Source organism: Alosa sapidissima, chromosome 10, assembly GCF_018492685.1.
Source record: "Alosa sapidissima isolate fAloSap1 chromosome 10, fAloSap1.pri, whole genome shotgun sequence".
Taxonomy (NCBI): Eukaryota; Metazoa; Chordata; class Actinopteri; order Clupeiformes; family Clupeidae; genus Alosa; species Alosa sapidissima.
The window spans coordinates 2,069,809-2,087,797 of record NC_055966.1 but is presented as its reverse complement, the minus strand read 5'-3'; the positions used below and the strand labels follow the sequence as shown (position 1 = coordinate 2,087,797).

General features: G+C 43.7%; 1 protein-coding gene across 2 annotated transcripts in view; it reads right to left on the bottom strand.

The window, feature by feature from the left end:
- aplp1 (amyloid beta (A4) precursor-like protein 1) overlaps positions 1–17,989 on the bottom strand; it is a 152,001-nt gene that overhangs the window by 91,898 nt on the left and 42,114 nt on the right. For both annotated transcript variants that reach the window (XM_042107504.1, XM_042107505.1), the window contains exon 3: positions 3,180–3,303. In XM_042107504.1, coding sequence (XP_041963438.1) covers positions 3,180–3,303 — 124 coding nt within the window. The remainder of the gene's footprint in view (positions 1–3,179; positions 3,304–17,989) is intronic.

The following is a 17,989-nucleotide window of genomic DNA, read 5'->3' as shown; positions in this document are numbered from 1 at the left end:
TCACAGAAGCGCCGTAACCATTTATACTCGCGCGTGGTGGTCGCAACACTAGTTGCAATATTCTCCTGAACAGAGGTGTCGCTGTTGTGAAAAGACTAACATTAACTACTTACACAGCAGAAGAAGCTGCAGTAAACACCAGTAGCTAGCCTCTGTGATGGTACTTCAGACTTTGGTTGCTACTATTCACAGCTACCATCATCATTATCATGTAGTTTCCAAGGTGTGTGCACAGGTAGATAGATAGATAGATAGATAGATGGATATATAGATAGGTACTTAAGTCATCCCGAGGGAAATTTTAATAATTTAAACAGTTTAGTTAGCTGGCTAGCTAGCTAGCAGCTGGCTGAGTTTGTGTAATTTCCTGAAGTGGAAAGAGATTTTGTTCAGCCCTTAATAGATATCCTTTGTTTGAAAATAAATCGTTTCTATTCTTTCCTCTTAATTCCATGTGTTGCAACTCTCACTGGTAACTTTGTTAACTTATCCAGCAAACTATTAAAAATTCACGGCTGTAACAAAACACTGCAACTCGCTTGCCCTCGAACTAGTCCATCTTCCTGTTTCCGCCTTGTCGCGCTCGTCTGAAAAAAAATGAGTGGTGCGCTACCGTGTGCTACACGGCCAAAACCCTGGCGCGCCAGAGAGATCTACGTCATTTTGACGTCACATTGTCGCGCTACCGGTCGGGTGCGTCAGGTATGTAGAAGCCATTAGTCTGCTTGTCTTCAGCAAACTGTTTGCGGGCTTTCTTGTTCATCATCTTTAGAAGAGGCTTCCATCTGGGACGACAGCCATGCAGACCAATTTGATGCAGTGTGCGGTGTATAGGGAGGGAAAGTAATCTCATCGCCATCTAGTGGTTGCGTTCCTAGAGTTTAGCGGAGTAGATGGGATATTTTTTAAATATATCTCGGTGCACACTAGGATCTTAATTTAATGCCTTCCATATGTTAGGCACTGGGGTCACCTCTATTGCTTCAAGTGGTCATACCTTATTTTTAGGATCAGTTGAATTGTTTTGAGTTTTTGTCGTAACACGGTGATAACGAACTACAGCTGCATGTCACGTCACAGGTTTGGGCGCTCTAACTGATCAATACGGCAATTTGCTTAACTGGCTTAACATATTTTTGTAATAACGGAACGTGATGTAAACCGCGTGGTGATAACCTTTATGTCTGGATAACTGGTGTTGTGCTTCTACTCACATGAAGAGCTGGCAGTAAGTGTGTAAGTGTAAGTGTCAATGCTAACTAGGCTAATAAACAAACCATGCTACCGTGAGTAACGTTGAAGGGTAAAGTCACGTGACTTCTTTTGTAGTTCGTTTATGAAACAAAAGGAGCAATTTCGATTTTTAAATAAGGCAAAATAGGGTCTGACATTTCCACAGTTAGAAGATTATTACTGTATAGACACTGAAAAATATTTTTGGTGGATAACATCGCTGATTTGGCTTCACAATATTTTTTTTAAAATAGGTCTATGGGACTTAACATTGGAGCTGCTCTTCGATAGGAACGCAACCACTTGGGGCGCTGGTTTTCACTTTCCCTCCCTATGATCTGAGCACTGACAGGCTGACCCCCACCCCTTCAACCTCTGCAGCAATGCTGGCAGTACTCATACGTCTATTTTCCAAAGACAACATCTGGATATGACGCTGAGCATGTGCACTCAACTTCTTTGGTCGGCCATGGCGAGGCCTGTTCTGTCCTGTTCCTGTCCTGTTAAACCGCTGTATGGTCTTGGCCACCGTGCTGCAGCTCAGTTTCAGTGTGTTGGCAATCTTCTTATAGCCTAGCCATCTTTATGTAGAGCAACAATTATTTTTTTCAGAACCTCAGAGAGTTCTTTGCCATGAGGTGCCATGTTGAATTTCCAGTGACCAGCATGAGAGTGTGAGAGCGATAACACGACATTTAACACACCTGCTGCCTATTAACACCTGAAACCTTGTAACACTAACGAGTCACATGACACCGTGGGGGGAAAATTGGGCCCAATTTGGACATTTTTACTTTTACTTCAGGGGTGTACTCACAAGCGGTTTAGACATTAATGGCTGGTTGTTATGTTATTTTGAGGGGACAGTAAATTTACACTGTTATACAAGCTGTACACTGACTACTTTACATTGTAGCAAAGCGTCATCTCTTCAGTGTTGTCCCATGAAAAGATATAATAAAATATTATACAAAAATGTGAGGGGTGTACTCAGTTTTGTGAAATTCTATAACTAGTGTCAAGCCTGAGAAACTGCCTCCAATTACAGGAGCTGCAGCACAGCACTCTCTGCGGGCATATCTCCAGACCAGAGATTGGCTACTGCTAAAGTCCATCACTGGATGCCCTTGAGTATGGATAGAAACAAGGACAACATGGTTATGCACCAGTCCCTACAACAGATCCCGGACTACCTTCTGAAGTTTGTCAGCTGCAGCTGTGCAGGGGACTGTGACACTCTCGGGTGCTGCTGTTAAAAGCAAAGAGTCAAGTGTATTTCTGCTAGTTGGAACTGTCATGGTAACTCTTGCCAGAACATCACCCAGCCAGAAGATAACAGGAGTGAGGGAGGGCAGGGGAATTGGATGAGGTTTTTAAATTTTAAACCGATTAAGGAAGTTTTGTTTTGTAATTGTTCAATAAAACCACTTGTTATAGATTTTTTTGGACTTGGATTCATTTTTACTCAAAACTAATAGATTCAGCACCCCTACAAACCCCTAGTTAGACATCTCAAAAGCTAATATTGGGGAAAAAAAAAATGTTTTCATGATTTTCGCCCAGTCCCTGGGCACCCCAAACTAGATGGGCTCTCCAGGTGTTTCCCCGAGGATTTGGCAGTGGATAAATTGGGAGGTGTTACTAGACACCTATAGGAACACATAGTAAAAAACAGCCTAACTTTCCCTAACTATAAGTCATAATTATGAGATAAAAAGTCATAACTGTGCTTTTGCTGGTATTACTAGTGTTTATGCATGCTTTTGAGAGGTTAGGCTGTTAGCTTTTAACCAAAACCCCTCCCTGTTGCTTTAAACTAATATGCCAGGTGACTTGTAAAAATGTGGTCACTACTTGACACTATTCTTACCACTGTGACATAGCCTTGATAGGTTAGTAATGTATTCAGAAAAATATTGAATGAACAGATCTTGCTTTAAACATACCTCGACAGTGATAAGGAATGATGGAACGAGTCTGGCAGTGACCCAAGCCTTTCTGGCACCAGAATGGAATTGTGACTGGATTAGAGGACTCTTCCACATTAGTAATATGCAAGTTGGGATACATCTGGTTAGAGAAAGCAAAAATCACATGCAAACACATTTACAGAACACAGGCATTTTAATTACATTTAAGAATCACAGATGGCTTTAAAACATTGTAAAATGGTTGATAATACACTGATTTTACCAGAAAGTACGCATCCATTACCTCAAACCAGTAACTTGTATGAAGGTTTTGCTTATAAATTCCAACATAGTAATTCTACTTTCAAATTACCAATTACCATTATTCAAATAACCATAACCGTAGTAGTAGTAAGCACCAAGTACCAAGTGAATGCATGCTAAATCACAGTATATTATTGGGTAATTACCGCAGATATATGAAAGTAAATACAGGGAAACTACATTTGAAATACATAAGAAACACCTCAACCATAGGCAACAAATTATAAAACATTAGGTGTTTACTATAGGTAATATACAGAGAAACTACAAATACCAAAAAAATCTCCACTATTACAATCAACTCAACTAAGAACCATGTAGTTGTGAGAGTTGAATTGTTTGCATAGAATTGCGTACCTACATTTGTTCATTTAGCAGACACATTTGATCCAAAACAACTTACATATGTCAATAATATTACAATGCTTGGGGTTAAGTGCCTTCCTCAAGGGCACAACAGTGGAAGACGGGAATTGAATCTACAACTTTTCAGGCTACTGCATGGTACCCCTAGCCTGGCTCCGCCCGTCTACTGTACGTACTTCTGCTCAATTTAATTTGCCTACAGTTCTCTGCGAAGTCAGAGAGTCTGGTATCACCAGGCTACAAATTCATTTGTGGAAGTTGCAGAGTTTCTAACCGAAAAACAACGATAAATGCATGACTTTAGTATCATTCAGTGAACCATGTATCGATACTCAATTATGGTAGGTTCTATAAACTAAGCTAGGCTATAAAATAAATGTTGCCTGGTTGGACTGTTCAGGAACACCTTGCTGGTCATTCCATGTCAGATCAGACAAAATCTGGGAAAATGGTTGCTGCACCATCTCAGATTTAGCTTAAAGGTACTCTAAGCAGCCGGCAGCCGTAGCCGTTGCCGGTTCGAACCCCGACCAGTAGGCACGGCTGAGGTGTCCTTACTGCTCCCCGAGCGCCGCTGTTGATGCAGGCAGCTCACTGCGCCGGGATTAGTGTGTGCTTCACCTCACTGTGTGTACACTGTGTGCTGTGTGTGTTTCACTAATTCACGGATTGGGATAAATGCAGAGACCAAATTTCCCTCACGGGATAAAAAGATTATATAGAGTTAAGAACAAAATTATTTATACCCCTGGCAAATATTGATTTAATGTTGTCAAAAATTGATTTAATGTTGTCAAAACCCAGATTGCTGTTAAAAAGGTGCAGTGTAGAATCATTGTGGAGACATGGAGAGGCTTGGTAGGTATTATAAGAACCATTTTGAGAGCTTTGAATGCAAATAAAGATGTTTCCATTGATTATTTAAAAAGTCTATGAATAATTTTGGACACAACATTTTTCATAAAAATGTTAAAAAAGATGAAAATGCTTCTTTTTTTGATTCCATGTTTCTACCACATTGTCTTACAACCTTTTGACATATGGTAGTCTCATTTTCAGTCAGAACAAACATATCGATAAAGAGAAAATCAACATTGAATTAGGGGTGTCACGATATCAACATTTCAGAATACGATTATCATGACTGATATCATGAAATATATCACAATAACGATATTATCACGATATCAATAGCAATCATTATAAAAGAAAACAATCACTTAAAGTAGGCCTAGACTATATATAAATGTTATTCAAAAACATACCATTCAGGCCTACAACTCCCACTTTCTCTCATTCAACAAAATGCCCAAACCAGGTCAACAACATTAAATTGCTATTTTCGACCGATAAGACAAATTTGAACATAACATTGAACTAGCCCTATATCACTGTATTTATTATGAATACCTGTAGTTTCATTGTTTCTAGACATAATTCTAATTGCAGGTAGGCTATCTGAAATTGCATTTTCAGGAGACATAACTTATGATAACTTATGATGTTAGCCACTTATGATGTTAGCTATTGCATGTTAAAATAGCATGTTATGTTGCACACACTGCCAGTTCATGGACAAATGTCAGAGCAGCTTAATTAGCGATAACATGTGCCGATTATCACAAAACCGGTATATCGCGACACCCCTACATTGAATCAATATTTGCCAGGGGTATGAATAATTTTGTTCTTAACTGTATACTTATACTTATACTATACAACATCGCTTAGAGCACCTAATATTCAAATGACTGAATAAAAATCCTAAGGCTATTTATCCTGCAGAGAATTTGTTTGGGACTGCTTGCTAAGGGCTGCTTACATCTCATGACATTTCGTTAATAGACCAGGCTTTTCTTGGTCATTGACGTAATGATTTTTAGAGGGTGTAAGACAGCGATTTTTGGATCATGCGACAGACTACACCCCTGGGCGCAATGCTTACAGTGGGCAGTGCTTCGACTTGGCCAGCTTCTCTCGAGGTCCGCGCGCGGGATCACGCGGTATCACGTGACTTTAATTTTCCAGTGACGCTGCAACGACGCTGCAACGACACTGCAACAACCCAAACAACCGGCAGATGTCTCAATTGAGCAGGGTGTCTCGTAAAAAGAAATGGAGCCTGGAAACCTGGTTTAGAAATAATTTAATAGCCAGAAATATGCCTGCCCTGCCCTAATAAAGAAATATTTGGTTGATCCCGTTTGCAGCCGTAGAAGAAACGCAGGACAAATTAAACATTCTGTTTTTCTCCGAGTGCAACGATGATAGACAGACATCATTTGGACAAAATATAGAGCATATTAACCTCCGTTGCTCAGCCAAATGCCTTCATGTTACGTCCTGTTATCACAGAGTTACAGGCGATAAACGATTTGTGATGGTCACAATCAATTTCATTAGCGGTTTATTTTTTTGATTATTAAAGAGTGTTTTTCATTTAAAGGTTTGACTTCATGCTTATTCAGTAGAGCATTTAGTGCTCTCCCCAATCCCAGACGTTCACATTGCATGTTTGTTTGTAATGGATGCAACCGTGAGATACGTGTTTGACGGCAACGAGTTGTTAACAGACATGAACCAAGACATAGGGCCTATAGCCCAGCAGCAATCTAGGGACTGTTCGTTATTTATTGAAGGGGCCACCGGAGGAATTTTGAGTGCTTCAGTCAAAAGTTGCATAACCCTCCCTTGCCTGCTAGAAATTGTTCAATGTGGTTAATAATATGACAAATAATCCCTGTGCACGGGGACCGAAACAATGTATGCCAACTTTTTCCATGTTTATCACGTATTTTAACTTTCCCCCGCTGTCTTGCCGTTTTAATGTTTTCCCGTAGAATATCCCATATTTTAATACTCTCATAACATTAGCCCTGCCATAGGGCCTGTCTCTGTGTTGCCCTGTTGCTACCCCCTTGCCCTTCCAATGAAACAGATGTCTTCAAATCATCGTTTTCCTTGCTTGAAGGCGAACTTAGAGTGATGTTAACCTATTTAAGTTTAACGGCGTGATTGTCGTGAGAGCACGATTCATTGGCGCTTGCATGTTCGGCCGTATGTCTACGAGCGCACCTGCCTACCATCAGGCTACTCAGCTACTAGAGAAAGAATTTCCCCTGTTTGTACGTTCACATAGAATTTCCCCTGTTTGTACGTATTTTGGCATAGCCTATAAGCAGTTTAATTAAATGTAATGTTAGTTGTAAACAAACGGGCTACTTGGTGAGGCTTGGCCTCACAGATGCGCTCGTGCCTTAGATCAACGGTCCCCAACCACCGGGCCGCAGCCCGGTACATTCCTAACCGGGCCGTAGCCTACGACAAGAGTTTAAAAAAAAATGCATGCAAACTAAATAAACTCAATTTAATTCGCAATAATGTCACATTCGCAATAATACCCACTGACGATGGTGAGCCAGATACCTCAGAAGGGGTCATTCAATACGAAATACGACGAGTCATATTTAAAATATGGTTTCGCAGAGACCGGTGACTTGCATGCACCAAGTACTTTATGTGTGGTATTTGGCGATAAGTTGTCAAACGAAGCAATGAAACCATCAAAGCTAATTCGACATCTAGAGTCCAAGCATCCTACACTTAAAGACAAACCCCTTGAGTTCTTTGAGCGTAAGAAACGCGAGCAAGAAGGACAAAAAACTAGTGCGTAAAGCAACCACATCGGTGAACGTGGCTGCGCTAAAAGCCTCATAGTGGCTAGTCGGATTGCTAAATCTAAGAAGCCCTTTACTATTGGGGAAGAGTTAATTCTGCCTGCTGGTAAAGACATGTGCAATGAACTCCTTGGGGAGGCTGCAGCTAAAAAAATAGCTCAGGTACCGCTTTCTGCAAGCACTGTCCATAGGCGAATTGATGATATGTCAGAGGATATTGAGGCACAGTTGTTAGAGAGGGTTAATGGGTCACCGTGGTAGGCTATCCAAGTTGGTTGGTTGCAGGTCACTGGCCAGAGTGTTTGAGTTGCGAGAGCCGCTGCAGAGATTTCTTACAGAAAAAAAGTCACCGTTAGCTGCATATTTTAGTGATGAGGGCTGGGTGTCAAAACTCGCTTTCCTGTGTGACATATTCGGGTTGCTTAATGACCTCAACCTGTCACTGCAGGGGAGTCTTTAAACTGGCAGATAAAGTCGCTGCATTTAAAGCCAAGCTTGATTTGTGGGTACGACGAGTGGATCGGGGTGTATTTGATATGTTCCAAACAGTAGTGGGGGATTTGGGAGAGACTGAGGCAGGGCCCTTTCTCTCGCAGCTGGTGCGCGATCACCGTAATAACGTCATCCATAGCAACGAAGACTCACTCACTCTTATTCAAAGATTCTAGAGCGCTCAGCTCCAGAATCTGTTCAGGAGTTGTCATTTTTCCTTACTAAGAGTAGGTCTGAAAGGCTTTGTGAATAACTTAATAAGAGAAACTCCTAGCTAAAATATTTTATTGCTATTAAGGAGTAGCCTACTCCTAGTGGTAAGATAAAAGGCTTTGTGAATATGGCCCCTGGTGTCTAACCCAATGCATAGCCCATTAACACAAAATAATGGTATAATATTAGGCTACTGATGATCATTGTTATTTAAGAACACGCAGTGCGCGTAGGGCACCAAAAAACATCTTGCTCAAGATGATAATAACACAATCCAATGTGTGTCTCAATTGTCCCCCGCTGACCACCTCACACATTTCTCTAGATTTTGCAACGACCTTACATGACACAATGCCATAAAATGCCAGTTTTTAGGACACAGAATAATGTTTGTAATGATACCAGTTAGGCCTACGTTCAACAGTAACATAAGTGTAATGAGCTATTCATTGTCGAAGGTGCATGGTGAAGTGAAATTCTTACTTTGGAAAACAAACATTTGCCGATATCATTGGATAGGGGATAGGCCTACTTGTTCATTTTTTACGTAGCCTACAATGGCCAGTTCAGACAAAGCCGAAATTACTCATTTTGAAACATTTGTATGGTTATATTGCTTGACTTAAATCCCAGAGAGTAGGCTGCCGCACCCCACAGTGATGGGCCTAGCGGTCTTACGCGTTCAGTGTGGGGTATAAACAAGCTGAGAATTTAGCGGTGTCACGTCTGCCTGTCACAGACGTGGGGAGCTGAAGCTTGGGATACAGTAACAGTATTTTATTTTACTTCTTATGGAATATTATTTCAGCTGAAGACGCACTGTCACGAGATATAAGCAACTCCTCTGCAGTATAAATGTTGTTTTATTCAGTCATTTGAGCAATATTAGGGTAAGTGTTGCTTTTTCCAGCCTATGTTTTCGATGGTAACCCATTGTCAGTCAATAGTGAATGTAACTGCATATAACTGTCTTCGTTGACTGACACCTTGGTGAAGTTAGTTTCATTAGTTAGTTCACTTCAGTCAAGCTAGTGCAACTTCCTTGGTGAAGTTAGTTTCCAATGAGTTCAAATAATAGACGAGTGCAAATGCGTGAAGGCTATGCTAGGTTTTAGTAATGCATGGTTTAAGAATGACTATTTCATACGGTCTCGCAAGCAGCCTCCTTCAAATGCGCCGTTGAATGCCAAAATACCAATGCATTTATTTGACATATCGTGCTTTGCGCCGTTAAAGAGAATGCCAGATGTCATTGGTTTAAAATGATGTTACGCCCCAAACACACCCATATGACTGATTAAAAAACCTAGGAACACCTTGTTGCGCCATGCGCTCCACTTTTGATAACGAAACCCCTCCCAATGTGAACTGTACATCCTACTAAATTTGAATAGACTTTTGACGAGTGACGATGCACTTTAGAATGTCATTATAGGGCCCCATGTGTTATCCCGAGGCCTTTGCAAGTCAGCATCTCCGACGGTAGTCTATTTTTTTCTAGAAGAGTCTAAGTTTTCGATGTCCCAAACGGAGAGCCATTCTTTATTTTTTTAACGATCTCTATGCTAAATGTAGGCATGGGAACATGATGAAGTATCCAACTGTCGTGTGTTAAGTTATTGTGATTACGAGCCAGTGGTTTTCAAACATTATGCGTGACTCGGACATCTAACGAAATGCAACAGACTCATATCGTCCTCGCATTCGCAAAATGAGAACATAAGGCCTTTTCACACAGAGATCCCGCTAAATTTGCGGGAAGAGGAGACGTCTTTTTGCCGTCTTTTTGTGTCTGAAAGCGAGGTGAAAATTTGCCGGCCTGCTGATCTGTTCACATGATGCGGCATTTTGGGGAGCCAGGAGTACGCCTGTTTGAGTCGTGATTCACTCGGATCTTTCACCCGTATCTTTAAATTAACCCATGAGTCGCGAGTCTCTAGTATCATTAACTCGGATCAGTTGAGTCCTACTACAATTCAATCTAAAACGATAAACAGCGCCACACACAAACCTCTTGCAACATTAGCTAGCCTACTAGCCATCATAGCTGCCAAAAATGTAACAATTTCGTAAGTAGGATAACCACAACTCCACAAATCAACTCAAGCGACTGAGTGAGCAGGCAGTCTGAGATAACTGGTTAACTTCCCGCAGAGCCGGGTTAGTCGGATCAGCCGGCCGGTTAGGCTACATTGAGTACGAGTCGGCTACGGCTACGTTGTCATGAGTGGCTGTAGACGAGCGAGTAGCTCCTCCTCAAAGTGAAAAGCAATTCCACAACAAAAGCCATTCTTCACCTCTTAAATAACATTCAATGTTCTGCATGTAGCCTAGGCATACTTTAGATTTGGTGTATAGATGTAGCATATTAAAATGCAATCAGGTCGCGCAGACAGTCCGAAACATTGCACGCTCTTAATGGAGCTGCTTTGTATACCCGGGTTAGTCGGATCGCTGGGCCGGGCGGTTACGTTATGAGTGCGAGTCAGCCGAATCAGCCGGCTACGTTGTCATGAGTGGATCAGTAGACGAGCGAGTAACTCCTCGTCAAGGTGAAAAGCAAATCCACAACAAAAGCCATTCTTTCACTTCTGAAATAGCATACAATGTTCTACACGTAGGCATAGCCTACTTTAAAATGCAATTAGGTCGCGAAGACAGTCCGAAACATTGCAAGCTCTGTATGGAGCTGCTCAGGCTAGCCGGGTCAGTTGGATCAGCAGGGCGGGCCGGTTACGTTGTTATGAGTGCGAGTCAGCCGAATCAGCCGGCTACGTTGTCATGAGTGGATCTTTAGAGGAGCGAGTAACTCCTCGTCAAGGTTAAAAGAAAATCCACAACAAAAGCCATGCGTTCACTTCTGAAATAACATATATTCTGCACGCATAGCCTACTTTAAAATGCAATTAGGTCGCGAAGACAGTCTGAAACATTGCAAGCTCTGTATGGAGAGTAGTCTTGCCAGTCGGATCAGCCAAGCGGGCCGTTTACGTTGTTGTTATGAGTGCGAGTCAGCCGAATCAGCCGGCTACGTTGTCATGAGTGGATCTTTAGAGGAACGAGTAACTCCTCGTCAAGGTTAAAAGAAAATCCACAACAAAAGCCATGCTTTCACTTCTGAAATAACATATATTCTGCACGCATAGCCTACTTTAAAATGCAATTAGGTCGCGAAGACAGTTGCAATGTCCGAAACATTGCAAGCTCTGTATGGAGTTGCTTGAGTAGGCTAGCCTACCTGGGTCATTTGGATCAGCCGCGGGCGGACCGGTTACATTATTGTCATGATCTTAGCAGACATAAACGTCAAGCTTACTGTTTTCTATGTTTCTCAGCAATTGTTGTGTTAGAGTGCCATCTACTGGGCGAAATGGTCATTTTCCCGGTATGCAGAAATGTGTTCCGCCTACTTCCTGTTCTCTCACGCACGGAAAAGAAGTACGAGTTGCACGGATGTTTTAGTGTCTCGTGAATATTCAGCTACCAGTTTACAGCAATAAGTCGCTTTAATTATAATTTGGTTCCCTATGAGGGCAATGCCTTTTTACAAAATTAATAAAGGAATGGGAGAAACTGAACAAAGGATCGAGCTGCATCGACGTTCTTTGTATCCTATAGCCTAATGTTTAACTTGCTGGATAACTAATGAGCTAAAATTAGTGAGGCCAGTACAGTAAAAAGGCAGACCCTCGCCTGTCAAGACGACTAAATCTTCGCAAACAACCACCTGCAAGTAGTTCACCCCGATCCCTTGCTCCATACGACATGGAATCTCAGACAGAAGCTCAGCTACCCGCCGACTCCACCGAAGCAGAATTGCAAGAACTCGAGGTCAGATCTCAAGCAATGGCATCCATCTCCTCCCGTGCATCGTCTGCTCGTGCATCAACCTGCAGTTCAAGAAAGAGCGCCATGTTAGCATCAGCAAAAGCCAAAGCACAAGCAGCCAGAACCAGAGCAGCCTATTCTCAAAGAGAAATAGAGATGAAACTTCAGAAAGCAAAATTAGAAGCTGAATTAGAAGCTCTCCAATGCAATAAAGAAATGGAAGCTGCAATTGCAGAAGCAGCAGCTCTGCAAGCAGAACTAAATGAAGATCAGAGTTTCGGATATCCAGAATCAGAGGTAAATCAAAGATACTTCACAGCTCATGATTCTCTGTCAAGACAACAGACAAAGCTAGAAAGGGAAACAGACCTGCTAGGCCCATTTAGCAATTCTTCACCAGAGCCACGGTGGCATAGGCAACCAATGCCACCAGCAACAATGCACCACAAACTGTCCCCAATCAGCAATAAAGCATGGCAGGGAGCAAATGGCCATACACTCCCCAGTCCATATCCACTTTTCAGTCCTCCCTCTGACCACACCCCTAATCAAAACAATCATGGTTCTGCAACCGCAGATCTGGCTAAATTCATTGCAAGAAGTCAGCTGGTGTCCACCGGGTTGACGAAGTTCGACGATAGAGTAGAGAATTACTGGGCATGGAAGTCCTCGTTCTGCAACACCATAGACAACATTGGTGTGACTGTAGCAGAGGAAACTGACCTCCTGATAAAATGGCTTGGCAAAGAGTCGTCAGAGCAAGCACGCAGGTTAAAAGCAGCCTACATAAGAGATCCCGAGGGTGGGCTCAAGACCATCTGGCAGCGCCTTGAAGAGTGCTATGGCACACCTGAAGCTATAGAAGGGGCGCTATTTGCAAGATTGGAAAGCTTCCCGAAAATATCCAACAAAGAACCTGCAAAGTTGCGTGAGTTAGCAGACCTCCTCCAAGAGCTGTTGGCTGCAAAACAAGATGGGTATCTAACAGGACTGGCATATCTAGACACAGCCAGAGGAGTAGCTCCAATTGTTGAAAAGCTCCCATACAGCCTGCAGGAGAAATGGATGTTTTACGGTTCTCAAATTAAACGAGAGCGCCAGATTCCTTTCCCCCCATTTGGCGTATTTGTGAACTTCATTCACAACCAAGCTAAAGCGAGAAACGATCCTAGTTTTACCATATCTCCTCCCACAGCTCCTGCCACCAGGAGAGACAAGCTCAGAAGCCCCACTAGTAATACCAATCAGTCAGTGTTAGTTCACAAAACCCAAGTTGGTGACTTTAGCCACAACAGTGAGCCAAAAGTGGACTCTCCAGATTTAACCAAACACTGCCCAATTCACAAAATGCCTCACCCGCTAGGAAAATGTAGGAATTTTAGAGACAAACTACTAACAGACCGCAAACAGTACATCAAAGAGAACTCCATCTGCTTCCGATGTTGTGCATCAACAGCTCACGTTGCCAAGAACTGCAACACAGCCATAACATGTGCGGAGTGCAAGAGTGACAAGCATGTCGAAGCCCTTCACCCTGGTCCATCACCATGGAAAGCCAAACAATCCCCACCCATCTCAGACAACGGCAGGGAGGGCAGAGAAAAAGTACAGCCTCCAGAAGCTGTAACATCCAAGTGCACTGACGTATGCGGTGAAGGGGTGAGTGCAAGAGCTTGCTCAAAAATCTGTCTAGTCAGCGTGTATCCCCAAGGTCGCAGAGAGACAGCTACAAAAGTGTATGCGATCATTGATGAACAAAGCAACAAGTCTCTTGCCAGAACAGACTTTTTTGAAATGTTCCATGACAAAAGCTCCCCATCTCCTTACACATTAAAGACGTGTGCCGGCAGTGTAGAAACATCCGGAAGGAGGGCATGTGGCTACATGATTGAATCATTAGATGAGAAGACGTGCATCCCTCTTCCTGTTCTCATTGAATGCAACGAACTCCCCAACAACAGATCGGAAATTCCAACCCCTAATGCTGCTCTCCATCACCCACACCTGAAAAGCATAGCAAGTGAGATTCCCCCCTTAGATCCCAATGCAGAAATACTTCTGTTGCTAGGCAGAGACATTCTAAGAATACACAAAATCCGACAGCAGATAAATGGACCCAATAACGCCCCATTCGCTCAGAAATTAGATCTAGGCTGGGTGGTGATCGGAGACGTGTGCCTTGGCACAGCACATAGGCCTTCATCCGTCACCGTCCATAAAACATGTGTTTTAGAAAATGGTCGCCCTAGCTACCTCACACCCTGCTACAGCCACATGCATGTGAAGGATCCCACACAAGGGCATTCCTTGCTGCAGTTTCCTCCACCTCAGCACTCTGCCGATCATACAGCTCCTCTCTACAGCGACAACTCGAGCGCCTCAGTCTTCACCTGCACCGACCAAGATCATCAGCCTGCTCCATCCATCGAAGACCTCAAGTTCATACAAATAATGGACAATGAAGTTTTTCAAGACGACACAAAAAGCTGGGTAGCACCCCTTCCCTTTCGGTCTCCTAGGAGACGTCTGCCAAACAACAGAGACTACGCGCTGAAAAGACTCTGGTCAGTGTGTCACACTTTAGGAAAGAAACCTGAAATGAAAGAACATTACACACAGTTCATGCAAAAAATGATAGACAACAAACATGCTGAACTTGCCCCAGCCCTTCAAGAAGGAAAAGAATGTTGGTATTTGCCATCCTTTGGCATCTACCATCCCAAAAAGCCAGAGCAGATCCGCATAGTGTTCGATTCAAGTGCACAGTATGATGGGACTTCGCTCAACAACGTCCTCCTCAAAGGGCCAGATCTAAACAACAACCTGCTAGGCGTTCTGATAAGGTTCAGAAAAGAGAAAGTTGCTGTAACTGCAGACATCCAGCAAATGTACTACTGCTTTGTCGTCAAAGAGGAAGATAGAGACTACTTGAGATTTCTGTGGTTTCGCAACAACGATTGGAAGAGTGACATTGTGGACTACAGAATGCGCGTCCATGTGTTTGGGAACACACCTTCCCCTGCTGTGGCAATATACTGCCTCAGACGAGCTGCAAGAGAAGGAGAAGCAGAATTTGGTGCTGATGTGACGGCATTCATCGAAAGAGACTTCTATGTTGATGATGCACTGAAATCCTTTGCAACTGAGTCTGAAGCTGTCAGTGTCATCAAGCGAGCACAAGAAATGCTCTCCCGCTACTGTCTCAGACTGCACAAGATCACGACAAACAGTGCAGCTGTGATGAACGCATTCTCCCCTGAAGACCGTGCGAGTAGCATCAAAGACTTGGATTTTTCTGCAGGTGATGCTCCCATGCAGCGCAGTCTGGGCGTCAGCTGGAATATACTCACCGACACATTCACCTTTCATGTGCAGAAAGACGACAAGCCTTTTACACTCAGAGGCGTACTCTCCACCATAAACAGCATCTTCGATCCTCTTGGATTTCTTTCACCCGTCACAATACAAGGCAGGTCACTCCTTAGAGTGCTGTCCATGGAAAATGGAGACTGGGACTCACCGCTCCCTGAAAATCACAAAGCAGAGTGGACAAAGTGGAAAAGTTCGCTCCAATGCCTCCAAGACCTACAAATTCCCCGCTGCTACACATCTCTCTCCCCATCTCGGGCCAGCTTTAGAGAGCTGTGTGTGTTTGCAGATGCTTCTACGAAGGCTATCGCGGCAGTAGCCTACCTAAAAGTGACCGACGCAGATGGCCACTCTGAAGTTGGATTCGTCCTCGGCAAAGCAAAGCTGGCCCCTGTAAAAGAGACTACAATCCCCAGACTCGAGCTCTGTGCAGCAGTCCTCGCTGTGGAAATAGCAGAGTTTGCTATGAGTAGTATAGACCTACACATGAACTCTGTCACTTTCTTTTCAGACAGCAAAGTTGTGTTAGGCTATATCCATAATGAGCAGAGAAGATTCTATGTGTATGTAAGCAATAGAGTCCAACGTATCAGACAAGCAACTTCACCTCATCAGTGGAGATACGTCCCCTCAGAGCTCAACCCAGCGGATCACGGCTCACGATCAGTGCCTGCTGCCTTATTGAAAGACACCACCTGGCTGACTGGACCCAGCTTTCTGTCTGGTAAGCGCCCATCTGATCAGCAACAATCAATAAGCATCTTAGACCCCCTAGCAGATCCAGAAATACGGCCTCAAGTGTCAGCACTGGTCACCCAAACCACCAAGTGCCATCTAGGGATCGAGCGTTTTGAGCGTTTTTCAAAGTGGACCACCGTCGTAAGAGCAGTTGCACGTTTAACTCACATTGCTCAGTGCTTTGCTCAGACCAACCAAGACAACAGCTGCAGAGGGTGGCACATCTGTAAAGAGGCAGTCAAAGCAGACAATCTGGAAAAGGCAAGAAAACTTTTGATCATGAACATGCAAAAAGAAAGTTATCCCAACGAATTCAACAACATTCACAAACAGACAAACATACTCAAACAAAGCAGCATCAGAAAGCTTCATCCAGCAATTGATGAAGAAGGACTGCTCCGAGTTGGTGGGCGCATATCTCGTTCCTGCCTGGAGATCAACAGAACAAATCCTCTCATCATCCCAGGTCAGCATCACCTAACAACACTCATTGTGCGTCACCATCACGAAAAGGTAAAACACCAAGGCAGACATTTCACAGAGGGGGCCATTAGGGATGCTGGAATGTGGCTAGTAGGAGGGAAAAGGTGCATAAGGGGCACACTATTCAAGTGTGTCACTTGCAGAAGATTGCGAGGCAAAATAGAAGATCAGATGATGGCAGATCTACCCGCAGACAGGCTACAAGTAGCACCTCCTTTCACTTACATTGGCCTGGACGTGTTTGGGCCTTGGGAGGTAACCTACCGTCGGACCAGAGGCGGCCAGGCAAGCAACAAAAGGTGGGCTGTGCTGTTTACATGTCTATGTGTACGAGCAGTACACATAGAAGTGATAGAGACTTTGAGTGCGTCCAGTTTCATCAATGCTCTTAGGAGATTTTTCTCTATCAGAGGGACAGCAAAGCAAATTAGGTCTGATAGAGGCACAAACTTCACCGGTGCTTCAAAAGAACTGGATCTTGAAGATACAAGCATTCAGCGATACCTGCAAGACCAACAGTGCACATGGATTTTCAACCCCCCACATGCTTCCCATATGGGGGGTGCATGGGAACGTCTTATTGGTGTAGCACGCCGCATCCTAGACTCCATGCTTCTGCAGCAGCGCTTTTCCTCTCTGACTCACGAAGTCCTCGTCACACTAATGGCAGAGATTTGCGCTATCATCAATGCAAGGCCTCTTCTGCCAGTTTCCACCGACCCAGAAAGCCCGCTCATCCTTATTCCATCAATGCTGTTGACGCAGAAGACTGGAACACCGTCGTCACCTCCATCAGACTTCGGCAAAGCAGAAATCCTCCGTCAGCAGTGGAAGCAAGTCCAACATCTGGCAGAAACCTTCTGGCACAAATGGCAGCGAGAGTACCTGAACACTCTGCAAAGCAGAACCAAGTGGCAGGACAAAAGGCCCAACTTAAACGAAGGAGACATCGTCCTGATGAGAGATAATGCAGTGAAAAGAAATCACTGGCCAATGGCAATGGTCACTAAAGCACTTCTCAGTAGGGACGGGTTTGTAAGAGCTGTGGAAGTCAGAGCGATTAAGCAGGGAATTCCTAAAGTGTACACCAGGCCCATTACTGAACTTGTGGTACTGATTTCTTCCAAGCAAAATGGTGAAGGTGTTTAGGTAATGTAAGTTAGCAGATATGGTATCCTTAAGATACCAGGCAGGGAGTGTCATGATCTTAGCAGACATAAACGTCAAGCTTACTGTTTTCTATGTTTCTCAGCAATTGTTGTGTTAGAGTGCCATCTACTGGGCGAAATGGTCATTTTCCCGGTATGCAGAAATGTGTTCCGCCTACTTCCTGTTCTCTCACGCACGGAAAAGAAG